The 14,903-nt window shown below is 33.8% G+C and overlaps 1 protein-coding gene across 1 annotated transcript; it reads left to right on the plus strand.

Moving 5' to 3' along the window:
- The first annotated feature begins 1,793 nt into the window (after positions 1-1,793).
- LOC306863610 (putative ubiquitin-conjugating enzyme E2 W-B) lies at positions 1,794-14,700 on the plus strand. The gene is made up of 6 exons (XM_079407048.1): positions 1,794-1,853; positions 3,086-3,177; positions 6,276-6,378; positions 8,886-9,041; positions 12,488-12,563; positions 12,651-14,700. Exons 1-6 carry the CDS (start codon positions 1,839-1,841, stop codon positions 12,662-12,664), a joined length of 456 nt encoding a protein of 151 aa, XP_079263174.1. The 5' UTR covers positions 1,794-1,838; the 3' UTR covers positions 12,665-14,700.
- Positions 14,701-14,903: the final 203 nt, after the last annotated feature.

The raw sequence follows: 14,903 nt of genomic DNA on the forward strand, positions 1-14,903 counted from the left end.
CTTTTAGTATAATTGTAGTACAAGCTAAAAACATTGATGTAATCTAGTTGTGTACTCAAGGTTTACTACTTATACTTATAGTATACATAAAAGTGGACCAATTTAGTCCCAAGGAGTATTGAAATAATACACTTACAAGTATAGTATATATTTGTATACTTACCACATGAAGTATACTTAAAAATATACTTGAACTTTACTTGAGTATACTTAATAAAATAAACTTGAAGTATACTACTTTTTGGTAAAGGAAACTACTTCACTTGAAAAAAAATCTTGAAAGTCGTTCCAGCAAGATAATGAAATAACATATTTATAAATACATTTATAAATATACAGGCACATCTCAAAAAATTAGAATATCATGAAAAAGGTCAATATTTTTTTTCACTCATTTCAGAAAGTGAAACCCATATATTATATAGATTCATTACACACAGAGTGAAACATTTCAAGCCTTTATTTCTTGAAATTTTGATGATTATGGCTTAGAGATAATGAAAACCCAAAATTCTGTGTCTCAGAAAATTAGAATGTTACATAAGATCAATAAAAAAAAAAGGATATTTTTAACAGAAATGTCAGGCTTCTGAAAAGTATGTTAATTTCTATGCACCCAATACTTGGTTGCTTTGATAGCGGCCTTCAGGTCATCTGCATTGTTGGGACTGGTGTCGCTCATCTTCCTCTTGACAATACCCCATAGATTCTCTATGGGGTTCAGGTCAGGTGAGTTTGCTGGCCAATCAAGCACAGTAAGACCTTGGTCATTGAACCAGCTTTTGGTACCTTTGGCAGTGTGGGCAGGTGCCAAGTCCTGCTGGAAAATGAAATCAGCATCTCCATAGAGCTTGTCAGCAGAAGGAAGCATGAAGTGCTCTAAAATTTCCTGGTAGATGGCTGTGTTGACTGTGGACTTCAGAAAACACAGTGGACCAACACCAGCAGATGACATGGCAGCCCAAATCATCACTGACTGTGGAAACTTCACACTGGACTTCAAGCAACATGGATTCTGTGCCTCTCCACTCTTCATCCAGACTCTGGGACCTTTTTTTGGATTTTTTCCAAATCCAAAAAATTTACTTTCATCTGAAAAGAGGACTTTGGAACACTGAGCAACAGTCCAGGTCTTTTTCTCCACAGCCCAGGTAAGACGCTTCTGACGTTGTCTCTGGTTCAGAAGTGGCTTGGTAGCCCTTTTCCTGAAGACGTCTGAGCGTGGTGACTCTTGATGCACTGACTCCAGCTTCAGTCCACTCCTTGTGAAGCTCTCACAAGTGTTTGAATCAGCTTTGCTTGACAGTATTCTCAAGCTTGCAGTCATCCCTGTTGCTTGTGCACCTTTTCCTACCCAAATTCTTCCTTCCAGTCAACTTTGCATTTAATATGCTTTGATACAGCACTCTGTAAACAGCCACACCTTTCAGAAATGACCCTCTGTGACTTACACTCTTTGTGGAGGGTGTCAATGATCGTCTTCTGGATCACTGCCAAGTCAGTATTCTTCCCCATTATTGTGGTTTCAAAGAACAAGAGAAACCCGGAATTTATACTGTAGGGATGGTCATTAATTGAAACTCAAATGTAAATATTCAAATATTTTGAGATACTGATTTTTGACTTTCATGCGCTGTAAGCTCTAATCATCAAAATTAAAACAAAAAAATATTTTGAAATGTTTTTCACGATATTCATTTTTTTGAGATGCACCTGTAACCTATTTATTTGGAGCTTTCAGAAGCACGTGATCAGAACACAGAAGCGCTCGTGTGTCACGTGACGGTGACGTTAGTCTCGCTGCGTTACTGTGCGCCACTGATGCAGGGGGATCCATCATGGCGTCGATGCAGGTAAGATCATAGCAGACATCTAGCTCTGTTTAATCTATCAATCAGTCCTTATCAGGTGTCGAGTGTGTCGTGTCTGATACTGTAAATGGTGTTTTTTTTGGATACGCCTAATTAAGGCATCGAATATTGCTGTGTTATTTCTGAAATCATAACTTGTCCTCCTCGCTGCTCCTGAGCTGTCAGGGTGAGAATCATCGGTGCTTTAAAAGCAACAGCTGGCGAGCAGGACTCACATAAACTACTGATTTACCGCAAACACACGCAACGGAATGAGTACAATTAACCTGTTATTACTAGAAGTATCACGAGTTTGCTATATGCATAGCTTGAAATTATGATACCAGCGTGTTTACTTGTTTTTATCCAGCTTTGCAAGGTTATTTGTGACATTTCATAGGAAATGTGAAGTTAATTTACTTAATATATTTAATCACTGTTTTGTGTTGAATAAGAATATTAGAAATGACAAAATATAGGCTATACTTGTTGCCACGCAGCTCTTAGTGGTATAAACATTCAAATGAATAATAGTCAGAGAGTGTATATAGATTTAAATGTGTAAGTAATAACAGTATTTTGAATACTGTACTGAATTTCAGTTCTCAGATGTATCTCATACGACTTAATTTGAATAATTTAAAATTTGAAGAACTAATTCTGATTTAATTATATGATCCTGCTATATTCTTTAGTTTACATATAAAAAAAAAAAAGAAAACCATTTAATGCCAAGTACACCAGATCCTCTTATCCTCTGCATATTACTATATTAATAAATAAATATATTAAGATGAGACTGTGTGTGGGTGTATATATATTTTTTGTATATATATATATTTACGTATTTATATTTGTCCAAAACTAAATGCTTAATTGGACGTTATTTATTAAATATATTATTTAATTAGGTATTGTTTATTTATTATTATTGCAAAAATAATAATTGAACAGTGTATTTTTTCTTCTTCCTAATGTTAGAACATTAAAGGGGACCTATTATGCAAAAATCACTTTTATAAGCAGTTTGAACACAGTTGTGTGGCCACAGTGTGTGATAATATCTATCTATCTATCTATCTATCTATCTATCTATCTATCTATCTATCTATCTATCTATCTATCTATCTCGGTATATGCGTTTGTGTGTATATGCATACATACACACACACACTCTAAATATAAAATCTTACAGAATCGTTTCTTTGTTTAATACTTTGTCTGTTTCTCAACAGAAAAGGTTACAGAAGGAACTGCTAGCTTTGCAGAATGATCCGCCTCCTGGAATGACCCTAAATGAGAAGAGCGTACAGAACACCATCACACAGTAAGACCGTCATTTCCTGACTCTTCGTTTAATCTTATACCCGTGGGTGTACTTATTAACAGGCTGGCTTTCTCAGGCCATCCTGTATCAGGGACTGTCACAGGAGAAACATTTAAAAGCACACTGACTCATTGTTTGTTTTTGTTTTTTTACTTCTTATTACCTGTTATTCATTGTTGTCATGTCAAACCTGGAAAACTCACCATTGTGGGTGCTGTTTTTTTTTTTTTAAATATATATATTTTTTAAATGTTATTAATTGTACAAATTTTCCCATTTGGTGTCATTTGTAAGGCTTAATAATCAAAAATGAAAGTTGTCAGTTAGAGAGGGTAGTATTGCCGTAACAAACCTTACTGACCTCTTTTTGGCCCGTGCATGTGTTTGTATGCATTTCTGGAAATATCTAGCAGTCTTTTATGGGAAAAAGCTGTCACAAGGCAAAAAAGTATTGCCTAACTGAATCTGAGTATAACCAATCTTGTGCTCAGTGGTGTGTGGAGTTATGTCAGAAATTGGAAAAGAGCTGTCTTTACACGTGTTTATGTATTTCTGTGTAGCAGTAATGAAAATAAATGATTGATATAATCACTCAGTTTCAGAGTGCTAAACTTTGACAGCCACGGTTTATAAAAATAACATTTATTTTATGTAAATCTGGTCGGTATTGTGGGAACATTATGTAAGTTAGTTTACTATTTTTATTCAGGAGCAGCTTTGTGGCCTTGCCTTGGTAAAGAAATGTCAGTTACACTGGTGTGAAAAAGTGTTGGCCCTCTTCCTGATTTTTAATTTTTTTGCATGTTTGTCACACTTTAATGTTTCAGATCATCAAACAAATTGAAATATTAATCAAAGATAACACAAGTAAACACAACATGCAGTTTTGAATGAAGTTTTTTTATTATGAAGGGAAAACAAAAACATTAAAGTGTGACAAACATGCAAAAAAAGAAAAAATCAGGAAGGGGACCAACACTTTTTCACACCACTTAGGTATGTGTTACCAGTTTAGCAGCTTGCCAAACGTGTTTGTCCTGAACTAATTGGTCTTTGTGTTCATTGCAGTTCATCAAGTTTTTTGTTTTGTCAGATATGTCAGATATGTTAGATAGGAGGGCAGTGGTTTAGGTCTAATCTAAATATGAACTATTACTCTAGACTTTCTCTTAGTGTCTTCTCTCACGTGAAGTAATATATTACAGGTCATAAGTTTGGAATAATTAAGATTTTTTTTTTCTTATGTTCACAATAGCTGCTGTTTTATTATGTATGTATTTATTTCTTTTTTTTAAATTAAGAGACAATAAAACAGTAATATTATGAAATATTATTTCAGTTTAAAAGAACTGTTTTCTATTTAATATATTTTAATTTATTTTAAATTATTCCTGTCCTGACAGCTGAATTTTCAGCAGCCATTACGCCACGCTTAAGTGTAATCATACAGTTTTTTTTTTCTTTGCCGAATAGAACATTTAAAATCGGATTAATTTGAAATTCTATAAAAAAAAAAAAAAAAATATATATATATAAATATGATTTATTTTTTTTCAAAACTTACTTACCCCAAACTTTTGAATGGTAGTGTATCACAATAGTAGTTTAAATAATTTTTCATCAATTTTTTTTTATTCATCAAACAATCCTGAAAAATAAAACAAATCACGGTTTCCACAAAAATATTAAGTAGCTCAACTGCTTTCAACGTTTATAGTAAGAAATGTTTCTTGAGAACCAAATCATCATATTAGAATGATTTCTGATGCTGAAGACTGGAGTAATGCCAACATAAAATTCACTTTTGTAAATAACTTTAGGAATAAATTACATTTTAAAACTATTAAAATAGAACACAGTTCTTTTAAGTTTTATACAATACAATGTTTGATAATTACTTGTAACACTATTTAAAAATCATGACCGGGAGTGTAATAGAAACTAGAGGGCTGAAATGTGAGCTCCTTTGACGACGCAGCACTGATGGTCCAGCAATATTTCCGCTCCATCTCTGGAATGTGTTCTCTCTTCTGAAAACAAACGGCTGCTGTAGATATGATAATACTGTGGCAGGAAAATGACATTGTTGATGGCACTTTATCTGACTCTGGTATATTGCAAGATTTTTCTGTGAACAGATGGTCTGACATTGATATTCCAAATGAAAATGTGTGTTTGTACTAGGGATGCCAAAATTAACATATTAATGTGATGAATTCATTAAATATGGTTACAGCTGTTAATATTTTTTATGCATTTATCTGATTTGACATTATATCTTTTTCAGTGTACTCATTTTGATTTGTTTTGATGTCATTTAAAATTATTGTGGATTAGGTTTTAAAGATGTATAAAGCATTAAATAGTTGAGCTAGAATATAAGCGAATTAAGTTTTATTTTAGGCTACATTGTCGACATGAGAAATGACCTTTTTATATAAAAGAGTGCATTTCTGTTCCCAACAATTGATGTTCATTAACTGAATTTATATTGCCCTCTATGCCAGATGTTTCCTCCAGTGATATCAGGCATTGTATGTTAGGAATCTCAGTGCAGAAGGTTTTGAATGAATGAAGGACACACATGAGCACATCGTGACGCATCCCAGAGAGTCTGAGTGTTTGTGTTGAGTCAGGAAAATCACTCCACCCTTTAGTTCACTGTTTGTTCACACTTTCACCTGAATAGCTTTCTTGTCAAGTTTGTCAAGTTGCTCTCTATCAGTTTGCTGTAGTCAGAATCACTAAAAATTGGTCCGATTATTCCCGAGTGCTTGGGTCAGGGATTTTCTTGCCGGAAAGAGCTGTCATCTGTTTGACCCTTGACATAGTGCCGCTTTCTTTACTGTTTAGTTCTGTGTACTTAACGGCTATCATCGTGTTTTTTATTGCTCATAATCTTACTACTTTCTGCATCTCTACTCATGGTTAATTCTTCTCCAGGCCTTTAATGGCTGAAGTGAAACACGCTGCTGGCTGGCAGTAGAGTAGTTCTATTTTTTTCTCAGTGGTTTATGCTGTTGCTAGTATGCAACTTTTGCATAGTTTAAGAGACCAAAATGCTTCATTATTAATGTCTGTCTGTTTCTTTTTTACAGATGGATTGTGGATATGGAAGGAGCCTCTGGTACTCTTTATGAGGGGGAGAAATTTCAGCTTCTTTTTAAATTTAGTAGTCGTTATCCCTTTGACTCACCTCAGGTAGGTCTAAATATTACATGTGAACTCTATATTTCATGATAAATAAAAAATAATAATTTATTTATTTTATATAGTTTTTTTGAATATATATATTTATTGGCAATATTAATATGAATGCGTGAATGTTTTTTCATCCTTTTTTTATTTAAAAAAAATTTTTTTTTTTACTTGTACTCAGAATTACAAATTTCTGCGCAGTGTTATTTTAGTATTATTTATACACTATTAGAGTTTTTATAAAAAAAATTTATTAATATTTTGGAATTTATTATTATATTTTCTGTCTTAATTTTACAATTTTGTAATTTTATTATGTGCTTTTGTCATTTGTATTAGTTTTTGTTTTAAAAATATTTCTGACCAGTTATTTTAGTATTATACACTATTATAGTTTTATTAATATTTATGATTGTTTTTTATTTTATTAATATTGTGGCTAGTATTTTTATTTTTATTAATTTTTGTAATTTTATTATGTGCTTTTGTCATTTGTGTTGTGTTGAAAATGTATTTAAATAGTTTTCATGTATTTTTAGTTTTTCTTTTATTTATTGTAATTAGTCACTTTAGATAAAAGTGTCTGCTAAATTGTTAAATGTAAATATAAATATTTCAACTTCAACTTTAAACTCATCTAATATTTATATTTTATTGTATTGCTGCTTTATTTCAATTAACATTTTTTTTAAGTTAGTTTTTTTTCCAATAATTTTAGTTTTAGATAACAATAACACTATTTCTGACATGGTTTTCCATGTATCATTTTATTAAATCTCTGAACGTAGGCAGAGACAAATCATATAAACAAGTGTGATTGTTCAAGATAACATTAACTTCTCCATCTTACTTCTACTCAGTTACAGTATCTCACATGTGGCAGATCCCGTTCACCGCTGTCTGTGCTGCTCTTGGTAGTTGCCATATCGCTTTGCTTGCCATTTGCTTAAAATGAAACTGCGAATTGCTGGACATCCTTTATTGTACATTTGTAGCAGCCAGATGAACATTTAAGGCTCAACTAAAATCTGTTTTGCACCTAAACAGTAAAATAATAGGATCAATCCGCACAAGGGCATTTTGAGCGTGTAGACTGCAGATTTAATGGCCACATATGAGGGGTTTAACTCTGATCTTATTTTACATATCAGTCCCACTATAAATAGCAGAGCGGTATAGACCAAATTAGCTAAACAAGCTCTCAGACCACTAAGGCTTTTAGGGATAAGAACAGCATGAGTATGGATACTGTTATAGTTGAAATTCATGTCACAGCAAGTGACAGAAATGCTGTTGATGGTTTAGAGCTGGTATGAAGTGTAAATGGAGCAAAAGTAAGTCTTAGTCAAAGGAGCTTTAAATGCGAGGGGCAGCACTTGAGATTAAAGGTGACTGATAAATAACCTTTTTTTGTTGCTGAAGTGGCCCTAGCAGAGTTTGTGCGCATTAAGTGCATTTAATCGGGAGTGAAACACTGGCTATTTTTTTCTGTCTGACCGTGAGCGTTCTATGCTTTTTCTTATGTAAGTCCGGATCTGGCGGCAGCTTCTCATTCAGTCGGCTGTCTCTGTCTCTACCTCCTAATCTAGCGGCCTCATGCCAATTGTGAGGACTAAGCACCAGCTTATGATTTAAAGGGATAGTTCTCCCCAAAATTAATGTTCTGTCATCATTTACTCACCCTCATGTTGTTCCAAATCCATGTGACTTTCTTTGTTCTGTGGAACACAAAAGGAGATGTTTTGAAGAATGTCAATGCTGCTCTTTTCCATACAATGGAAGTGGGTGGGGACTGGAGCTCAAAAAAGGTCAAAGAGCACTATAAAAGGTCATTAAAATAAGTCCATACAAATCATTGAATATATATGTCAAGAATTTTATAATAGCTTTGTTTAGAACAGGCCAAAAATGTAGTTGTTTTTCATGGAAAATTTAGCTTGACCACTTATTTCCACAATGAAATGGGAAACGTTTCTAACACAATTTTTTATCAGAATTGTGAAAATTTGCAAAGAATTGAGAAAAAAATTAAATAAACATGCAATTCAGAGAAACTTTGAATTGTCCTTTGTCTCAATTCTCATAATTTTGTCTAAATTCCCATAATAAAAACGTAACGTTTTAAACGTTTTTCTTGCAATTGTGAGTTTGTGTCCCAATTCTAAATTTGTCTCACAATTCTGAGAAGTCCAAAGAAAAGGTTTCCTTTTGTAACCTTTGGTGAAAACAAGCTTGTCACAGTTCTCTTCTGTTTTCTTTTTTCTTGCAATTGCAAGATTTCTTCCAATCCGAGTTTGTATCTCGCAATTCTGAGAAAGTCTGAATTGTAAAATAAAATTGCAATTTTTATTTTTATTTGATAAATTATGAGGAAATAAGCTTCCAGAATGTTCCCTTTCATTGTATGGAAAAGAGCAGCTTGAAGCAAGCATACATGGTCATCTAGTGTACTATTTTTTTTTTTTTCTGAAAAAGCTGAAAATAAATGTCTTTATGTTGTGTTTTGACAGGTAATGTTCACAGGAGACAATATACCTGTCCATCCCCACGTTTATAGCAATGGCCACATCTGCCTCTCCATCTTAACGGAGGACTGGTCACCAGCTCTTTCGGTGCAGTCTGTTTGTCTTAGCATTATTAGTATGCTGTCTAGCTGCAAAGACAAGGTAAGTGTCTCACGCAACAATGCAGTGGTTTCGTTTATATGTTCTGATAACTGTTTTGTAACTTAGTTATTGTATCTCTTTGGATTTAAAGTTATAGTGCGGATCAGTATGTAAAGATAGCACATTTAAGTTCTAACATGGGACATATTAGACAGATGTGTTTGTTCATTAGTTACAATAGTAAGACATTAACCGCCATATCTGCCGTCTCTCTAAATCAATGGCTTACTAATTATAGTCATTGCTTAAAGGTGTCTTAACGCTGATGTTTTATAATTGACAGTTTATACGACCTTAGGGACAGGGACAGAAAACAGAGTTGTCAGTCAAACCCTAAGCATTTATTTTCAGTTTACATAAAATTACAGTTAATACAAACTCACCATCCTCTTTATTAGGTAGACCTGTACAAGTGCTCATTAATGCAAATATCTACCCAGCCAAGCACATGGCAGCAACTCAATGCATTTAGGCATGTAGACATGGTCAATAAGATCTGCTGAAGTTCAAACCGAGCATCAGAATGAGGAAGAAGGGTGATTTAAGTGACTTTGAACATGGAATAGATGTTGGTGCCAGACGGGCTGGTCTGAGAAGTTCAGAAACTGCTGATGTACTGGGATTTTCACGCATAATCATCTTCAGAATGTTCTGAAAAAGATATGAGAAGCACATCTGTGGGTGAAAAAACGCCTTTCTGATGCCAGAGGTCAGAGGAGAATGGCAGACTGATTTGAGCTGATAGAAAGGAAACAATAAGTCAAATAACCACTCGTTCCAACTGAGGTATGCAGAGGAGAACTTCTGAACGCACATGTCAAACAAAAGGCTACAGCAGCAGAAGACCATAGAAGATTGGAAAAAGGTTGCCTGGGCTGATGAGTCTTGATTTCTGCTGTGACATTTGGATGGCAGGGTCAGAATTTGACGTAAACAACATGAAACCATGGATCCATGCTGCTCTGTAATAGTGGTTCAGGCTTGTGGTGGTGTAATGGTGTGGGGGATATTTTCTAGTTGCACTTAGGGCCCCTTAGTACCAACTGGACATCATTTAAACGCCACAGCCTACCTGACTGTTCTAACTGACCATGCCCATTCCTTTATGTTCAATGTTCATTTTATTTATAAAGCACACATTAATACAACAAATGTTGACCACAGTGCTGCACATGAAACAATGCAGAATTACAATAAAATCACTTTCAAATTCTATATCCTAACAGCACACAAATACAAATAAAACCTCAGATTCAGTGAGGCTATTGGTAAAAAACTATTCCACCACTAACACCACACTCATGTATGCTCAAACGCCACAGTAAAAAATACGTTTTTAAATGTCGTTTAAATTCTCTAAGAGTGGAGCACTGCCAGATATAACGAGGAAGACCATTCCACAGCCTAGGAGCAGCGGCCGCGAAGGAGCGGTCTTCTCTCATTTTCCTATATGTCCACGGGACCTCTAAGAGACTCAATGACTCAGAACGTAAAATTCTCTTTGATTTCTTAGCCTGGATCAGATCAGCTATTTATGATGGAGTTGTACCATGTAACGCTTTAAAAACAAATAATAATATCTTAAAATCAATCCTATAAGAAACCGCCAGCCAGTGCAGCTCTCTTAAAACAGGAGTGATATGCAAATTTTTCCGAGTACCTGTCAAATGTCTTGCAGCCGCATTTTGGACCATCTGTAGTCTGTCCAAACTTTTGTATTGAACACCCTAGTACAGTGAGTTACAATAATCTAATCTTGAGAAAATAAAAGCATGGATAACCTTTTCCAAGTCCTTTCGAGATATAAAAGGCTTAATTTTAGAGATTAGTCTCAATTGAAGTCTCAACTTAATTTATTTGTTTATCAAATTTCAGTGCACTATCACACACTATACCTAAGTTTTACCAAGTTTACATCATATTTACTCAAGATCTGACCTAACGGGAGCATATACAATGAAAACAAGACTGGTGCTAAAACAGACCCTTGTGGAATACCACAAGATAAAGGCGCTGAGGTCAACATACATTCTCCCATCTGAACAGAGAAACTTCTGTTTTGAAGATAAGACTTAATCCAATTCAATGCATTACCTCGAATACCTACACAAGTTTCTAAACGTGAGATCAAAATCTGATGGTTGATTGTATCAAACGCCGCTGTAAGATCTAAAAGCAAATGTAGAGTCATGTCACCAGAGTCAGTTGCCATAAAAATGTCATAAAATTCTCAATAATGCAGATTCTGTACTATGTTGTTTTTTTAAACCTCGACTGAAAGATTTATGAAAGACTTTGACCACAATGTACCCATCTTGTAATGGCTAATTCCAGTTGGATAAATACCAAACTGGTTTCTTGAACATAATGAGTTCACTATACTCACATGGCCTCCACAGGCACTAGACATCAATCCAATAGAGCACTTTTGGGATGTGGGGAGATTCGCATCATATACATGCAGCCGACAAATCTGCAGCAACTGCGTGATGCTATGATGCCAATATGGACCAAAATCTCTGAGGAATGTTTCCAACACCTTTTCACAAAGAATTAAAGGAGTTCTAAAGGCAAAAGAATGTCCAAGCCAGTACTAGCAGTGTGTTCCTGATAAATTGGCCAGTGGAAGTAAAAATACGCAGTGCTGGGTACTAGATTACTTACAAGTTGTAGTCCGTTACTAATTACTGATTACATGATGAAAACTGTAGTTAGTAACATAGATTAAGTTACTCTTTTTAGGTAATGTATTCTGAACTGCAGTGGGTTTGTGAGTTGATAAATCTAATAAGTAATTAAATAAAAAAATGTAAAATAAAAATAATCCAAACACTTGAACACTAAAAATATTAATATTTCATTTGTTTACTGGAACGTCAGTGTGACTATTAACTGATATCAGAGAACTGTAAACATGTTAATGTGTTGTTAAATTATTAAAATATGAATTAAACATTTTATTTTAAGGAGTTTGCCTGGTACAAACATTTGGGAATTACTGCATCAAAAAATTATGAATAATTTACATCCATTGTGTGAATAACATGTAATCATGGGTTGCACTTTATTTTAAGGTGTCATTTGTTACAGTGTAATTATACATTTAAGTACTGAGTAATATTAATTAACTACATGTACTTACTATATGGTTAGGATTAGGGTTTGGTTTAGGGTTACTTGCATGTAATTATGCATAATGTATTGTTATTATAATACTAAGTACATGTAACAAGGACACCTTAAAATAAAGTGTTATCATGTAATCCATAAAAGTAACTGTAATCTGATTATGAGCATTTTAAAATGTAATATACTCTATATAAGTACTTAATATTTGGAATCTGATTACGAAATCTAGACTACATGTAATCAGTTACTGCCCAGCCCTGAAAATGTGTATATTTTTTTTCTATTTATGAATTTATTTCTTTATATATATTTTACAGAGGCGGCCTCCTGATAACTCCTTTTATGTACGGACGTGTAATAAAAATCCAAAGAAGACAAAATGGTGGTATCATGGTAAGAACTAATGTTTTTGTCGATAATAAATTTTTTTTTAGTGGAAATGCATTTGAAATGTATTTAAAATCTGCATTTTTTTCACAGATGATACCTGTTAATATGAACTCTCTAGAACTCCCAGAGGGAAGAAGTCCTACTGACCTATAAAAGCACTTTTTGAAATCATATGGTCTCTGAACTTTTACCTTGGACTCAAACTCAAGCATGGACTCAGACCACAAACATGGGAGATGATGCCAACTGTGTTACCGGTAGCCAGTTGGATGCATGTTTGCGAAAACTAATAAACAGTCGAAGAATGGAAATAAATTTTTAAAGAGGATGGAAACGGACCCGTCAAGGGTCGGTGTAGAACAATTTAGATAAATCCAGGAAAAAGGATTTTGTTTTTAGATTATTTCTATCTTGGACCATGCATATTCCTGTTTATTTTTGTCATTGGTATGTTTTAAGGTCCATGGTATGTTTTAAGGTCCATGTGTCTTGTGCAATAGCAAGGATAGGTGCATAGCAGGGCCAATAATGAGAACTCCAAATCATATTATAGAAATCCATTTGGAAACGATTGTAGTGTCCTTCGCTTTTTCTCTTTCCTTATATTCCTACTGAAATGATATGCACTGTGATGAAAGTGATAAAAGACCAGTTCATTCTGACAAAGATATGATTCACCTCTTCAGCAAGTTTCTGATGTTCCACTGTAAATAGTTTAATTTAAGAAAGGTACGGTTTTATCTCAATTTCTGCTATCACTGCAAATGTTGGTGTCACTTAGGACTATAATTGGTCCATTTGTGCATCAAACCAACCTTGACCATCCATGAACTCATATTTACTTCTACCAAGTCATATGGGGTGGAACCAGTGTTGTGTGTAGGTTTGCCATTAAAGCAGAGCTATAGGTAACCCAGTATATTGAATGTTGGCAAGAATGTTCTATCTTATTGGTACTTTTTTTTTTTTTTTTTTATGAGACGCAAGCTTAAATCTATTTTAAACTATTCCATTTGCTTCACCTGTCACTTTTTTTTTTTTTTGGTGCAAGTAATGAAAAAGTTGAAGAATGGCAGTATGTTCAAGAGTGTGCATCTTATTTAATATTGGGTACTTGATTTATTCTCTGTAACCTCAGATGGTTTGGAAGTTATTGTGGTTTATATATTCTCAAAATGTTGATAATCCTGGGCATACTTGCCTGGCTCAGGTAATTCTTTCAAGGACGAAAAAATCACAAATATTCCTAAATATTTTCCATTTGATTATATTTTCTCCTAAAGGACTGTTACGTAGTTTAGGGTAAAAAACAAAAGAAGAAACAAAAATGATGCATATAACTTCTAAAAGTGAAATGAATTCACCTGGCAGCATGGTCTACATGTAGATGTAGGTGTTATTGCAGAGCACATATTTGATAATGTTTAGATCCTGCACTTTTTCTTAATTGATTTTAATTCTCCAAACATGAGTGTTATTATGGTCAAATATTATCGGGTAGTTTGGCTTTTGTGTTTTTTGGGATAAAAAAAACAAACAAACACTTTCTGTCCCCAACAATTGTATATGTTTGATGTATGGTATCTGATCAGTAATGTGAGATCTCACATTGTTTATTAACTTCATACACTCCAAAGATGTATTTTTAGCCATCCATTCAGAAATACTTGAATATATATTCCAAACCTGGTTGGCTTGTCTTCTTTTCCATTGTCTGTGGTACAGTGTACTTAGACTTCCAAGTGAATGTGTCGGTGTAGAAAAATGGAGATGGCCATGACTCTTCCCTCTGCACACAATATCAGGATACTTTATTTTGCGTTACACATGTAATTGTCTTTACTACTGAAAGAAATGTATGGAATTGACAACAGGGCTAAACTTGAATGTGTGTTTGCTGGCTGAGAAAAATATTGACACCTGCCAGCATTTGAAAGGAAGTCATGTACACGTTTATGTTTAAGTAGACTTGGGTATCTAAAAGTTCTCATTTTTGCTAATGAAGGGTTCTATTTAAATTGGTTTGCCAGTTTTAGGAGGTGATAGGAGTTATTGTTTTTCTAACTCTTTCTTTTTTTTTTGTATGTACAAATTCTGTAAGTTGTGCCTGTTAATTTAAAGAATAAAAATACAGGTTTTGAGTGAGTCTTCTCATTTACACATTGCATAACCACAGTTATCCACTTTATTAAGTAAAGCAATAAAGACAGGTTAAGTAGTAATCATATTTCTAGTTATTTACTAAGTAATAATTTAGAATCTTAATATGCTGTACTATTATAATTGATAACTAATAATAATTATAATAAAAAAGATTATACATTAGGTGTATTTAATGTTCAT

The sequence above is a fragment of the Barbus barbus genome, assembly GCF_936440315.1.
Source record: "Barbus barbus genome assembly, chromosome: 44".
NCBI classification, from domain to species: domain Eukaryota; kingdom Metazoa; phylum Chordata; class Actinopteri; order Cypriniformes; family Cyprinidae; genus Barbus; species Barbus barbus.